General features: G+C 42.6%; 1 protein-coding gene across 3 annotated transcripts in view; it reads right to left on the bottom strand.

The window, feature by feature from the left end:
• ipo11 (importin 11) overlaps positions 1–16,701 on the bottom strand; it is a 593,411-nt gene that overhangs the window by 494,222 nt on the left and 82,488 nt on the right. For all 3 annotated transcript variants that reach the window (XM_080186460.1, XM_080186476.1, XM_080186468.1), the window contains exon 4: positions 7,888–7,960. In XM_080186460.1, coding sequence (XP_080042586.1) covers positions 7,888–7,960 — 73 coding nt within the window. The remainder of the gene's footprint in view (positions 1–7,887; positions 7,961–16,701) is intronic.

Raw genomic sequence — 16,701 nt, 5'->3', positions numbered from 1 at the left:
GAACCATCAATCACCCATCAAAGGTCATTGCACTCTACTGACACTTAGCAGGAAATCATTGCACCCCATTGAAATGCATCGGTCTATTGTTAGAAACTCAGATCGGGCCAGACTTTCTGGGACAGAGTTTCTGCAGTTACCTTATCTGATAACAGCTTACATGTAAGGAACAGCATGGAGATGGACACCTGGGGGCAGACCCTGGTGTTCTGTCAGGCAGACATCAAGAAACCCACCGAGTAGTGGAACCCCCGCTTGGGACCTCATTGGCCGAAAGCCAGAGAAGTTTCTGGAAAGGCAAGCAGGCAGGGGGATAAAGGGACCACATTTCAGACACACCAGGAGAAGACTCGATGAAGGAGGCGACCCTGACTATCCAGAAGACCGACCAGAGAAGGGAGGAAGGAAGAAGCTGCCATCGAGATTCACCTTTGTGACACTGGACCAGAGGGATGCAGAATCGAGTCTGCAGTTTTAACCAAACCATCTTTACGGGTAGCATACTTGAATCTGGGAAATCCTCTTCTTTTATGTGGGTAATTTAAGGGTTAATAGTGTTATCATTAATAAACTTGTTGAATCTTTACTTGTGTTTGTCCTTTGTCCATCTTGCAAATAAGGGCATCAGGGTAAAACCTTGGAGTAAGCAAATTGGTTGGAAGTATCTGAGAATTAACAGGTACAACAGTAGATACAGGTTATTGGCAAAATATTTCATCAAATCAGAAATGCATAGACTTACAAGGTGAAGACTTTCGGGGGCCTGTACTCCATGTTTATCCAAAGGATAAAGATAATTCAAAAAGTAATATCTGTGTTCTACAAATTAAAAATCAAATAGATAGAAAATTGCATTCCGCTTCTGAAGAACACAGTGAACTGTGACTAAAAATATGCATAGGGGTGATCTTAAAGAGGATGATCTAGGCTGTGGAGTTCACTAACTCTCAGTAAACCAGAGATATAGAAGTGACAGCTGGGCACAAAGTGAACCCAAAATACATAACCAGAGATCAATGAGATGAGCTTGATCCAAGGTCCCAATCCCATGATTGGATGCATTTGAAGAACCTCCTGGAAATATGTTATCTGCAAGAGATTGTGTTCTGATGACAATTCTTCCTACGCAAAGAAGTATCTGGTCATTTATTAATACTATTGATAGGCAGGTTTTTGCATTATCAACATCCAAAATGTTCGAGGGAGAGAATCAAGGAGCTACAAAGGTTATAAATAGATAAAGTGAACAAAACCTCACAGCTACTTCATTTCTCAACCAGCAGTGGCTCTCCACGAAGCAATACTGATTGAAATGCTCATGCAGACCATTGCATGTTAAATGTGGCACTAGTTATTGAATATGCATATATGCTCACATACGCCAACTCAAATACATAAATAATATATAAATACATATAAACAAACAAACATCTTGATTGCCACTCCCAAAGGATCAGAAAAATTAAATCTTTTGTCACCCATCACTACTCTAAGCTCCCATTCTACAAGACAGGACTGCATGGTGGCAGAGTGGCTTGCACCGCTGCCTCAGAGCACCAAGGATCGAGGTTCAATTCCAGCCTTGGGTAACTGTCTGAATAGAGTCTGCACGTGACCGCAATTCCCCCAGGTTCTCTCACAGTCCATTCTGCAGGTGACGCAGATTTGCCACAGTAAATGCATGGGATTATGGGAATAGGGGGTGTCGGCCTGGATAAGATGCTTCTGCAAGAACATAAGAACATAAGAAATAGGAGCAGGAGTAGGCCACCTAGCCCTTCGAGCCTGCCCCGCCATTCAATAAGATCATGGCTGATCTGTCGTGGCTCAGTTCCACATTCCCGCCCTCTCCCCATAACCCTTAATCCCCTCTCTTATCAAAAACCCAACAACCCGCGTCTTAAAAATATTTAGCGAGGCAGCCTCCACCACTTCAACGGGCAGAGAATTCCAGAGATTCACCACCCTTTGAGTGAAGAAGTTCCTCCTCAACTCCGTTCTAAACCGCACCCCCTTTATCCTGAGGCTGTGCCCCCTAGTCCTACTGTCTTTTTTGAGCAGGAAGAGTCTCTCCACCTCTATCCTATCCATCCCATTCATCATCTTATACGTCTCAATGAGATCTCCCCTCATTCTTCTAAACTCTAACGAGTACAAGCCTAGTTTATTCAGCCTCTCCTCATAGCTCAACCCCCTCAACTCCAGCATCAGCCTAGTAAACCTCCTCTGCACTCCCTCCAAGGCCAAAATATCTTTGCGCAGGTGCGGCGCCCAAAACTGCACACAGTACTCCAGCTGCGGCCTCACCAATGCCCTATACAGCTGCAGCAAGACCTCCCTACTTTTATATTCAATCCCCCTCACTATGAAGGCCAGCATCCCATTCGCCTTCCTGACCACATGCTGCACCTGCAAGCTGGGTTTTTGCGACTCATGCACAAGGACCCCGAGGTCCCTCTGCACCGTCGCCTGCTGCAGTTTTTCGCCACGTAAGTAATAGTCCTTCCTACCATTATTCCTACCAAAGTGGACCACCTCACACTTGCCAACATTAAAGTCCATTTGCCATTTCCTGGCCCATTCGCCCAGCCTATCTAGATCCTTCTGCAGACTCTCCACACCCTCCGCACAATTTGCCGTTCCCCCAATCTTGGTGTCATCAGCAAATTTCAACACCCTACACTCGGTTCCCTCCTCCAGATCATCTACATAAATGGTAAAAAGCTGAGGCCCCAGCACCGACCCCTGGGGCACTCCACTAGTCACCATCCGCCAATCCGAATAGCACCCATTGACCCCCACTCTCTGCCTCCTATTTGACAACCAATCCTCTATCCATGCTAACACCCTACCCCCAACTCCATGTCCCTCGACCTTCTGCAATAACCTCTTGTGAGGTACTTTGTCAAACGCCTTCTGAAAGTCCAGAAAGACCACATCCGCCGGCTCTCCTCTATCCACCGCCCTAGACACATCCTCATAGAACTCCAGTAAATTTGTCAGACACGACTTCCCTTTAATGAAACCGTGCTGCGTCTGCTCTATCAAGCAATTCCCTTCAAGATGCCTCGCAATTTCCTCCTTAATGACGGATTCTAACATTTTACCTACCACAGACGTTAAACTAACCGGCCTATTGAAAGGGTGCAGAGGAGATTTACAAGGATGTTGCCTGGACTGGGAGGCATGCCTTATGAAGTTAGGTTGAGGGAGCTGGGACTCTTTTCCCTGGAGAGACGAAGGTTGAGAGGCGACCTGATAGAAGTTTACAAAATGTTGAGAGGAATAGATAGGGTGGACTCTCAGAGGCTATTTCCCCGGTTTGAAATGGTCGCTACGAGAGGACACAGATTTAAGGTGCGGGGAGGGAGGTTCAGAAGTGATGTTAGGGGTAAGTTTTTCACTCAGAGGGTGGTGAGTGAATGGAATCGGCTGCCGTCAGTGGTGGTGGAGGCGAACTCGCTGGGGTCTTTTAAAAGACTTCTGGATGAGTATATGGGGTTTAATGAGATTGAGGGTTATAGATAGGTCTGTAGGTTGGTAGGTGATGTGGTCGGCGCAACTTGTGGGCCGAAGGGCCTGTTTGTGCTGTAGTGTTCTATGTTCTATGTTCTATGTTCCCCGCCTTTTGCCTGGCACCCTTCTTAAACAACGGCGTAACATCAGCCGTTTTCCAATCTTCCGGCAGTTCCCCAGAATCCAGCGACGTCTGGAAAATAACCACCAAGGCATCCACTATCACCTCCGCCATTTCTTTCAGAACCCTCGGATGCATTCCATCTGGTCCTGGGGACTTGTCCACAATCAGCCCCTCCAGTCTGTCGAGCACCGCCTCTCTAGTAACAGTAATGTCATTAAGACCCTCCAGTCCTACCACCTTTCCATCACTAACACCCGGCAAATTATTCACGTCCTCCTCCGTGAAGAAAGAAACAAAAAAGTTATTCAATACCTTAGCCATATCCCCATCCCCTACCACTAGGTCCCCTTTCTCATCCTCTAAAGGACCAACGTTCACCCTAGCCAGCCTCTTCCTTTTTATATATTTATAAAAACTCTTGCTATCCTTTTTTATATTAAGTGCTAGCCCAGCTTCATAGTTTCTCCTACCCATCTTTATCAACTTCTTTGTCAATCTTTGTTGACATTTAAACCTCTCCCAATCCTCTTCTCGCCCACTACTCTTAGCTACTCTAAATTCCTCCGCTTTTAATTTAACACTTTCCTTCACCTCCTTCGTTATCCACGGCTTATTACCTCTCCTCCTACGGTCCTTTTTGACCATCGGAATAAATTTCTGCTGAGCACCAAGAAAGATCTCCTTAAAGATCCTCCACTGCTCCTCAGCAGACCCTCCCTCCAACGCGCTCCCCCAGTCAACATTTGCCAATTCTTCTCTCGTCCTACCGTACTCCCCTCTATTCAAAGTACGCGTGTCTGGGAACCCACTTTCTCCTCCTCCATCTGCACCAGAAACTCCACCATACAATGATCACTCTCCCCAAGAGGATCCTTCACCGCAAGGTCCCTAATTCTACCCGCCTCATTACATAGCACGAGATCCAAGATAGCTCGCTCCCTCATCGGCTCCAACACACACTGTTCCAGGAAACTATCCCGGCAGCATTCCAAGAACTCCTCCTCGAGCCCCCCGCGTCCAACATGGGTCGACCAATCAATATGTAGATTGAAATCCCCCATAACTACGGCCGACCCATTCCCGCACGCCGCACTTATTTGCGCGTTAACAGCCCGCCCCATCTCCAGATCATTATTCGGGGGCCTATAGACGACACCCACCAGCGTCTTCCTCCCTTTGCTGTTCCTAATCTCCACCCACAACGATTCCACCCTCTGCTCCTTGGCTCCAATATCATCCCTTGCTACCACCTTGATGCTATCCTTAATCAGCAGAGCTACGCCCCCCCCTTTTCCCTCCTGCCTATCCTTCCTAAACACTTGATAGCCCTGTACATTCAGCTCCCAGTCCCTATCACCTTGCAGCCACGTCTCTGTAATGGCCACCAGATCGTATCCATTTGTGTCGATCTGCGCCACCAGCTCATCCACTTTATTCCAAATGCTTCGTGCATTCAGATAAAGCGCTTTCATCCCAGCCTTCACCTAGACCCTATTTGCCGTAACGCCACCAACCATACTCACACCCCCTACTCCCTCTATTATTGGGACATCCTCGGCCTCTTCCCTTACCTGTACCCTATCCTTAACTTTATACCTCGTAACGTCACCTACCCTCGCACCCTCCCCCCCCCCAATTAGTTTAAAGCCCTGTCTACAGTCCTCTTTACTCGATTCGCCAGCACTCTGGTCCCATCACGGTTCAGACCAACCCCATCCCGCCCGAACAGGTCCCACCTACCCCAATACTGATGCCAATGCCCCATAAATTCAAACCCATTCCTCCCACACCAATCCCTGAGCCACCCATTCACTTCCTTAATCCTGTCAACCTTATGCCCGTCTGCACTCGGTTCAGGCAGTAGCCCAGAGATGACCACCTTGTCGGTTCTACTTTTTAATTCCATTCCCAAATTTTCATACTCCCTCCCCAGATCCTCAGTTCGCATTTTGCTTACGTCGCCGGCACCCACATGTACCACAACGACCGGATTCTCACCCTCCCACTCCAGGTTCCTCTGCAGCCCAGATGCGACATCCCAGACCCGAGCACCAGGCAGACAACACACCCTTCTGTGCACTTTGTCATTGTGACAAAGGACAGTGTCAAGACCCTTCACCCCACTATCCCCAATCACTACTACGTTCCTTTTCCCTTTCTCTTTGCCTATGTCCCACTGCATCACTGTACCGTGTGCAGTTTGCTCACCAACCTCACCTGCCTTATCCTCTTCCAGACTGGAAGCAAGAACCTCAAACCTGTTATGCAGATTAAGAGGCTGAGGCCTCCGCTCCCCACCCTCCTTCCTCCTCTCCCCACTCTCCTTCCTCCACTCCCCACCCCCCTTCCTCCTCCCAGCAGCCCCCTCTTGTCCCTGACCCTTAGAGTTAGCCAGTCTAGGGGGGGTGGATGTCACTTGCACCCCATTGACAATGGCACCCTCTCTCCCCCTGATGAGCCTCAGTGTCTGAGTTACATAGAAGCATAAAACTAGAAGCAGGAATGGGCCATTCAGCCCTTCAAGCCTGCTCTACCATTTATTTTGATCATAGCTGATCAAATTCAATATTGATCTCCCCCAAGTACACCCATTCAAGTAATAATCTGCCTTCCTATTACTGCTACCAAAGTGAATAACCTTACATTTATCCACATAATACTGCATCTGCCATGCAGATGCCCACACATCCAGCCTGTCCAAATCAAGCTGAAAAATCTCTGCATCCTCTTCAGTGATATTCCCACCCAACTTTGTAGCATCTGCCAATCTGTAGAAAATACATTCAGTTCCCGCTTCCAAATCATTAATATATAATGTTAACAGTTGGGGTCCTAGCACAGATCACAGTCAAACTCCAATAGTCACTGACTGCCAATCAGAAAAAGACCCATTTATGCCAACTCTTTGCTTCCTGTCTGCTAACCAGCCTTCTATTCACCTCAAGACATTACCTGCAATTCCATGTGCTTTAACTTTACACAGTGGTCTGGTATGGGAGATCTTGTGGAAGACCTTCTGAAAGTTTGAATAAACCACATCCACTGGCTCTCCTTGATCAACTCTACTAGTTGCAGCCTCAAAAAATTCCAGTAGAGTCACCAAGCATTATTTTTCTTTTGTAAATCCATGCTGACTTTGTCGAATTATACCTCAATCCTCCAAATGCCAAGTTACGAAATCCTTGATAACAGACTCTAGTAACTTCCCTAGTACCAACCTTAAGTCACCAGTCTACAGTTTCCTCTCTATCTCCCTTTTTGAATTGTGGGCACACATTAGCTATCCTCTAATCTGCAGGAACTATCCCAGAGTCTAAAGAATTTTGAAAAATAACCACCAATGGATCTTCTATTTCCAGGGCCACTTTCTTAAGTACTCTGGATGAAGATTATCAGGCCCTGGAGTTTTACCACCTTCAATACATTCAATTTCCTCAAAACCATTTCTCTACTAATGCTGATTTCCTTCAGCTTCTCACTAAAACATGTTTCTCTCAGCACTTCGGGTACATTATTCATGTCTTCCTTTGTGAAGACTGAAGCAACGTACAAATTTAATTCCTCAGCTATTTCTTTACTTCCCATTATGAATTCTCCCATTTCTGACTGTAAGGGGTCTTCTACATTTGGTTTTGTCAATACTCTTCACTTTACATATCCATAAAGTTTTACAGTCAGTTTTTATTTCCCTGCTAGCTTACTTTCATTCTCTGTTTTTCTCTTCTTAATCAATCCCTTGGTCCTCCTTTGCTGAATTTTAAACTGCTCCCAATCCTCAGGGCAATTGTTTTTGCTTACCAATTTGCATGCTTTTACCTTGAATCTGAAACTCTCTCTAATTTCCCTTGTAAGCCATGGTTTGGCCACAAATTCCATTGCAACTTTTGCACCAACCAGGAATAAATAAGTTCTGGAGTTGATGCAGACTCAATGAGATGGTTCTAAGATATGTGAATTTAAACAGTTTTCGTAAAAACATTTGTAGCAAGAATCAAATGTATTAGAAGTCAAGGAAATGTCACCATTTAAAAATTTAGCTGCACCATTATAACAATTCAATTTGCATTACTTCTTGTTTGGCAGAATGAGGCACTCATTATCAGCACAACTGTTACATCACTATTCATTACAATTTTCTTCCTTGCTTTAAAATTGACAAAATAGCATGGTAATTTCTTCCACAGAAGGGGAAAAAATTGTCTTTCATAAATAACAGGTAGAAATCTAGGCAAAATTATATCACCAACCTGATTCACTGGTTCATTAAAATTTGCAATGAGCCCTGCACGCAATGAAGACTTTTCTTCTTCTGATAAAGCACTGTAATAAAAAAAATGATGTTTGCAATGAAGGCTATAACTAGACAAATAATATTGAAGCAAATAACAATGCACCCATTTTAATCACAAAGTTATCCATGCCAAATAAAATCCTCCAAATACAATAATTAAAAAGCCAGGAGTAGCAGAGAGTTTTGTGGAAATGTTCTTTGTATGATTGCACAACATGGTTATTTTTACAAGCCAGTGACCTTTCAGACAAAGCATACCTGCAGTGGAAAATGCTGCGAACAGTAATACTGGAAACATAGAAAATAGGTGCAGGAGTAGGCCATTCAGCCCATCAAGCCTACACTCCCATTCAATACGATCATGAGCTTTCAGTATCCCACTCTCACTTTCTCTCCGTACCTCTTGATCCCTTTAGCTACAAGGGCCATGTCTAGCTCCCTCTTGAGTATATTTAACAAACTTGCCTCAACAGCTTTCTGTGGTAGAGGATTCCACAGGCTCACAACCCAACTTTTAATCAAATGATTTTCTTCAATACAACATTTTTACTCATACTAATTTCCTTCGATTCCTCATTAATACTTGGTTCGCTATTATTTCTGGGCAATTTATTGCATCTGCCTGCACAAAGGCAGATACAAAATAATTACATAGCTTGTCTGTCATTTCCTTATCCAGTAAGAAGTTTGACAACACCAGGTTTAAGTCCAACCGATTTATTTGATAGTAAACTCACTAGCTTTTGAGGTTTCCCTCTTCGTCAGGTGAATGGAGAGCTCCATGTGTGGAACTTGAGGACGCATGAGGGCACATGAGGACGCTTCCGCACACATGAGGACAGTCTCAACAGGGATCTTGGGTTCATGTCGCACTATCTGTAACCCCCATGACTTGCCTGGGTTTGCAAAACCTCACTTACTGTACTGTCTGGAGACAATACACATCTCTTTAACCCGTGCTCAGTGCTCCTTCCACTCACATTGTTAGCCACTTTAAGACTTGAAAAGCAGGTTAGGTGTAAAGATTCGCATTCTAATCAGTAATCCGTAAACTGTCTGTGCTGTTGTATGTACTGTCTGAGGCCAGAGCTCTCCATTCACCTGACGAAGAGGGAAACCTCGAAAGCTTGTGAGTTTACTATCAAATAAATCGGTTGGACTTAAACCTGGTGTTGTCAGACTTCTTACTGTGTTCATCCCAGTCCAACGCCAGCATCTCCACTTCATTTCCCTATCCTCCATTTTAAACAATTCTGTCTTTTCCTGTAATGGAGTAGTGGAAAACATGCCCGTCTACATCAACGGGGACGAAGTTGAAAAGGTCGAGAACTTCAAGTTTTTTGGCATCCAAATCACCAACATTCTGTCCTGGTCTTCCAATGTCGACACTATCATTAAGAAAGCCCACCAACACCTCAACTTCCTCAGAGACTAAGGAAACTTGGCATGTCAGCTACAACTCTCACCAACTTTTACAGATTCACCATAGAAAACATTATTTCTGATTGTATCACGGCTTAGTATGGCTCCTGCTCTTCCTAAGACTGCAAGGAAACTACAAAAGGCTGTGAATGTAGCCTAATCCATCATTCAAACAGCCTCCCATCCGTTCACTGTCTACACTTTCCGCTGCCTCGGCAAAGCAGCCACTATAATTAAGGACCCCACGCACCCCAGACGTTCTCTCTTCCACCTTCTTCCATCGGGAAAAAGATACAAAAGTCTGAGGTCACGTAACAGACTCAAGAACAGCTTCTTCCCTGCTGCCATCAGACTTTTGAATGGATCTAACTCGCACTAAGTTGATATTTCTCTATATCCTTGCTATGACTATAACACTATATTCTGCACTCTTTCCTTTCCTTATCTATGAACAGGACTCTTTGTCTGTATAGTATGCAAGAAACAATACTTTTCACTGTATACCAATACATCTAACAATAATAAATCAAATCAAATCCACATTTACCCTTGCTGTTGAAGCTCTTATAGTCCATTACGTTTCTCGTTAGTTCACGCTCATATTCTGTTCTCGCTTTCTTTATCAGTCTCGTGGTCACTCTTTGCTGAATTCTAAAACACTCGCAATCCTCAGACGTACTATTTTTTGGCAGCTTTGTAAGCTTCTTCTTTCAGTCTGATACATTCTTTAGATTATTTTGTTAGCCATGGCTGTCTCGTTTTCCTGTTGAGTTTTTGGGACTTGAAGGAACGCACATACATTGTAAAACGGATATTAGCTCTTTAAATACTAACTACTGTCTGTGTTCTGTCAAATCGCTTAATGTAGTTTCCCAATCCACCACAGCCAACTTATCCAAAGTTGCCTTTGGTTCGATTTATGACTTTAGCTTTGGATTCAACAAGATTATTAACTCGTTCTCTTTCATTGTATGATGCTGGATCAAAAATAGCCTGCTCAGCTTTTGGTTCTTCAACATACTATTGTAGGAAAACATCTCATAGACACTCCAAGTATTCGTCCACCACATCATTAGATATAATTAGGTTTACCCAGTCGATGCAGATTGAAAACTTTACGAATACAGAATGGTGGCCTGTAAACCTTGCTCCAATGTTCACTATCCCTTGCTGTTTCTTTGTTCCAGTCAAACTGATACTACATGTTGTTTTTCTGATCTCAGATCACGCTCATCCCCAATAACTAGCACTAACCACCACCGGTCCTTCATATATGTTAAACATCCTTGAATATTTACTTTCCAGCCCTAGTCACCCTGCAGCTCCAACTCCATAAAGGCAATTAGATTATAAAGTGATCTTTACTAATATCTAAGAATTTGCAGAAAAATTGAGCTACCCCACAAATTAGACAAGCAACAGCCTGACATTGTCATACCCATCAAACATACCTTACAGTCAATGTCTAAGCTCTTCCATCGCTTTTCTGGGCATGCCCTATCCCATCAGATAGAGGTAAGGGCACATTGGTATATATTCAAGAGGGACTGATCCTGGGAGTCAAAAACGACTCAAGACTCTGAAGTCTCTGGGCATCAGGTCAAATACAGGCAAGAAAACCTGTTTCCTATTACCACCGCATGCACGCACATTCTGAAGGAGATATCTGGCAGTCTGGGTCACAAACAGGGAGGGAGAAAATCAACAAGAGTAAAAAAATCTACTTGACCTCACCCTCATCAACCTACCTGTCATTATCAAATCTGTCCATATCAAAATTGCTGAGTGACTGGGACAGATATCCTTGTAGAGATAAAATCCTGACTATTCAGACTTAAGCTTAAAACTGGGCACTTGTAGACACTGGTGGCTATCAGCAGTAGTAAAATCTCATTCAACCACTAACTGTACTCTTGTGACTTGGCATATCCCCCACCCTACTAACATCAAGCCAAAGGATTAATCTAGGTTAAATGACAAGAGCAGGAGAGCAAGCCAGGAGCAAATCCTGGTCACCTGGTTTAGCTGCAAAACAGACCTACATATATGCTAAGTAGTGAATGCAGCAAACACAAGAGAGAACTAAGCAATCTCGCAACCAGCAGATCAAATCAGTTCTCCAGTCCTGCCACATGCAATCATTAATGCCAGTGGACAATTTAACAACAGAAAAGGCTCCACAAACATCCATCAAATGATGGTGGATTTCAGCACATCAGTGCAAAAGACAAGGCCAAAACATTTGCAACCATCTTTAGCCAGAAATGCCGACTGGATGGTCCATCACAGCCTCCTCCCGAGTTCCCCAGCATCAGAGATGCCAGTCTTCAGTCAATTACTTTCACTCCATGCAACTCAAGAAACGGGTGAATGTGACGGTCGCAGCAAATTCTATGGACTCTGATAAGATCCTGGTGCTCCCGAGCAAATGTTGCATTAAGCCAAGATGTTCCAGTATAGATACAGCATTTGCATCTACCAAACAATTTGGGAAAAAAAGCAGGGCAAATACAATCTAGCCAATTATAACCCCATTCTATTCTCAAATATCAGCAGAATGATGGAAGGTGTTTTCAACTGTGCCATCAAATGACACTCACACCGCATTAATTCGTAGCATACTCCAATTTGAACATCAAATGTGTTTGTGTTTTGAGGCACAGGTGTGAACCCTCTGAAGTGGTTTATTATAATATACAAGTCACAGCAACACTTCAATGCTACAGGAACAGTTGCCAAGAATATGCGTCAAAGTGTAGTGGAACATAAAATGAACAAGATGGGTGCCAAGTAAAGGACTATAAATACAGGATTACACAGACTTACGAGAGAACAAGAGAAAATTCTTCATACGGAGAGTTGAGAGAACATGGAATTCAGCCACACAGTTAGTAGCTGAGGCAGACTGTGTCAACGTTCAAGACCTACTGTCCAGTTAGAGAGGGTATTCCATGATCTCACCCCAATGACAGCGAAGGAACGACAATATATTTCAAGTCAGGATGACAAGTGGCTTGGAGGAAACGTCCAGATGGTGGTGCCTGCATGCATCTGTTACCCTTGTCCTTCCAGATGGTGACGGTTATGGGTTTGGAAGGTGATGTCTCAGGAGTTTTGGTGAGTTACTTCAGTGTATTTTGTACAAACAACAAAGAAAATTACAGCACAGGAACAGGCCCTTCGACTCGTCAAGCCTGCATCAACCATGCTGCCTGACTTCACTAAAACCCCCTACCCTTCCAGAGTTTATACCCCGCTAAGTCCATCCTATTCCTCATGTATTTAATACATGTGGATGGTACATATTGTTGCTACTTAGCAACGGTGGTAGTGGAGGAAGTGAATGTTTGCGGATGGGGTGATGTCCTGGATAATGTCAAGCTTCTTGAGTAATGTTGTACCGGCACTCATCCAGACAAGTGGATGGTATTTCACAGGTGAGAAAAGATGGGCAGATATTCAAGTGTATAAATCCTTGCATGAACTGGTTGGGCCAAATATTCTATATCTATGCTGCATATCCTCTGCAGGTGACCCTATCTATGAATTCAACATAGAGATCTTAAAAATTACTGGTCAATGCATACATCTCCTACTTGACAGTTATGTTGGGTACTGATCAAAGAGAAGAAGACATTGCAGATATTCCAGTCACACTGATTACTTTTGCCTTTGAAAAATGGGACATTTTCACATTAAAAGATCATCATAATTATTCATACCCAAGGCTGTAGCAGGTCAGTATTTTCTATGATCTATGCACTAACATATGCTAATCAACTTGTTAAAAACCATAGTTTCCATGCAATACCAAATCTACCATTTATGTGATTTTCTCCAATAAAGGAACTCATAAACCTACAAAGAATGGTTTTTTTGGTACAGAATGGTTTGATTGTAGAAATTATCAAAGTAGTCAGAAAAAAACAGCAGTTTTCGCAACGTTGGCATAGATTAGCACAATGGGATAATGCTCAAAAATCAATTTGTTTGACAATACAACACTTTTTTTTCTATTAGTTTTGTTTCTTTGCAATGAGAGCCTGCCATTTTATTTTTTATTTATTCATTCTGTTGCGAAGTTGAGTTTGAGAAGTTGGAATTTGATATTAGTAGACGTAAAAAATTGTAAAAACGCGAGGGGGTGAGAAACATTACGTGATTGGTCCCTTTAGGAGTTGGTGTTTTGTTTCAGTGTTTGGAGGTTTAAAATACAAAGTACATCCAGAGTTCAAGCTAAAACGTTTGTTTCAAAAAGCAATAGACTTAACAAGGCAACCTGCTTTGTTTTAATTTTGCCCAATCAATTTAAAGCAGTCACTCAGCTACCAAGAACCTATGAGATTTGAATTTGATGATGTTGACAATATCAGACCAATCCTAGTGTAGGGAAATTAATAGGTTATCACAGGAAAAAAAAAGTGCAGAGGGCAAGAAACAGGAGACCAACAGACAAACTACCACCTCTCAAGCCTCAAGAGGGAGCGAGCAGCTCTTAACTCTGCCAGCTTCAAATATCTCTTAAGACAACACACCATTTAACTAGTGCAGTTACCAAATCAGAAAGAACTTACAGACAGAAGAATCAACAAAAGGATTTCAAAAGTGTCCATAAGCCACAAAATCTGATTGTATATGAGCGACTGAATTCTATTTTTTTTTTGGTTAGTGAATGAATAATACATTTATTTGAACAGTATTCAATTAGAATCTTATTATTTGGCATGTTACTTGCCTAGTTGAAGTTCTCGGTTAGTTAAATAAATAAATAGTTATATATTCATGTTAAAGCGAGTGTCAGGTATTTCTGTTAGTTAACCACTAAACGTTACTGAAGAACAGTTCACATCTTCCCACACACTTAACAGATTACGAGGCGAGGTATTCCTCTTTGGGGGATTCGCGTTCCTTCCAAAAAGGGGTACAACCTATGCGTTGTAACAATTCATAGGGTCCAAGTGCAGCTGGCAAGGCCAGCACTTACTACCTATTTTTAAGTTCCCTGAGGTGGTGGTGAGATGCCTTCTAGCATTCATACAATCCTGATAGGCAGGGTGATCCAGGTTTTTGACCTTATAACAAAAAAAGGTAGTATACTTCAAAATCAGGATAGTGACTCAGAAGAGAATTTGGAGATGGTGGGGCTCCCATCCGTTTTTGCCCTTGTTCTTTTGTTCTGGGAGGTTACATCTTGATATCACACGGAGTGACAAAATTGACAAAAGACTGACATCTGTGCCAATGGGGCCTCAGAAAGTGATCAAGATGGATCATCTACGCAACACTGCTGTGTGAAGATGGATTTAAACACTTCAGCTTTGTATTTTGCACTTCCTACGTTGCTTCACTGCCATCGAAAATTAAAATGCATGTGAAGCTGCCACCTCTTCTCATTAGCTGTTCAATTATTCATCAGTCACAACTAGACACGGCAAGACTGCAGAGCTTTGATTTGCTGTGTTGGCTGCGGGATCTCTCAGCTTCAGCTATTTAGCACACACATAGTCTTGTGTTTTAGATTCACCAGGTAGGCTCCTCGGTTTTAGGTATATCTGGTGCTATTTCTGGCACGCTCTCCTCATCAAACCAATATTGATGCCCTGGCTTGATGGTAATGGTAAAGTGAAGAAAATGCTGAGCCGTGATGTTTCAGATTGTGGTTAATTACAGTTCTGCTGATTCTCACAGCTTACAGTGGCTCCTAGATGTCCAGTTCTGTACTAGTAAGTCTGTCTTAAGTCAATTCATTTAACATGGTGGTAGTGTCTCATAGCACGATAGACGTCACTCCTGGTATGATACTTCCCCTGTATAATGACTGCAAAATGGTCATTCTTAGTAATACTATCATGAACAAATGCATCTGTGACAGACAGATTTGCTGAGGACAAGGTCAAGCAGGTTTCTGTCTGGTGCTCTCACTCCCACAAGACTAATCTAAAGGTTATATCCAAGGCTTGATCAGCTTGGACAATTGTGGCATTTCAGCATACTGCAGTTCATCCAGAGTATATACAATGCTCTTGTTATCCTGTGCTTCTTCAAAATGGCAAAGCCAGTAAACAAACTGTCAATACTGAAGTCATGATTTATGCACGCAACCTAGTATTTTTCAACATGTCAAGTTCAAATTAGAGCCTAAACTAAAAGATATTTCTATAATGCTGCGTTTTTATGCTAATCTGACCTTTTTTTTCAGGAATATCCAGTAGAAGAATCAATAATGGCTCATTAACTATCCCAGAGGTCAGGAACCCAGGAGAAATCTTAAGATGGATAAGCTGTTCCAACCAACAAAGCTTGATATTGCAGAGAAAAAAATTATTTTAAAGTAAAAAAAATCACAGTACCAAAGTTAGAGTCAAAATTTAACAACTTGGGATTGTAATGATCTGTGAATCACTCAAACTGACATGTTCTCATTACTGTACATTTTTTCCCCCACAGATGGTGATGCAAACAGTTAATGCTGTCATTTGAATGGTAATTGTCTGCATTTGCTGTCTGCACACCAAATTCCCCATTTCAATTGCTGTCATTTTGACATGGAAAAGATCACACAGTCAAACCATATTACTTAACTTTTTCTTGATTGAAGTCTGTCTACTTTATTTGAAAACAGAAAGAATCTTAAAAGAAAATAACTTCCAACATTCAAAATAGATATAAATATGTTCCAAAATTTAGCTCAGCACCCTTGATTCAGAATGCCAGAACCAAAGCAGCTCTGATGTTAAAGCACAACTCAGAATAAAATATACTAATTGACTCAATGTGTCAGCTTTCACAGTTATATAGATTGTTCATTTAATGCATCACTTCAGGATAAGCAGTCATCCATTTAATGGTAATATGCTTCAAATTATATAAAAATAACTTAGTACACAATGCATTACTTCTCAGACATGGTGAGCTAGCCAGCAGCCAAATCTGCACTAATCATTTCACAAACGGCAGATCACTAATTTTTGGTGTGATACTGGTTAATGTTGGCCAGACTAAAGGATTCTGCATATTTCAATTGCTGTGACTGGATTTATTGACCTAAACAAGCAGACGAGACCTCAGTTTAATGTCTCATCTGAAGAAGAAATGGTCACAGATTAGATTCCCAATCTATTCTTCTGTTTGGGTACAAGTTTAATCAACTAACTCTGAACCAGACTGTTTGCAACAGCATAATTCTACCATAGGTCAATGATCTAAAATTATATTACACCAAATCTTACTCCTTTTTATTCATCAAGTACATAACCAACAACATCCACACGTTATCAAGCTCCCATATCAAGGCTCTGGCCTTGGAGGGAGTGCAGAGGAGGTTTACTAGGCTGATACCGGAGTTGAG

This window comes from Carcharhinus amblyrhynchos, chromosome 1, assembly GCF_965287045.1.
Source record: "Carcharhinus amblyrhynchos chromosome 1, sCarAmb.v2.hapA, whole genome shotgun sequence".
NCBI classification, from domain to species: Eukaryota; Metazoa; Chordata; class Chondrichthyes; order Carcharhiniformes; family Carcharhinidae; genus Carcharhinus; species Carcharhinus amblyrhynchos.
This window is presented reverse-complemented; position numbering and strand designations above follow the sequence as displayed.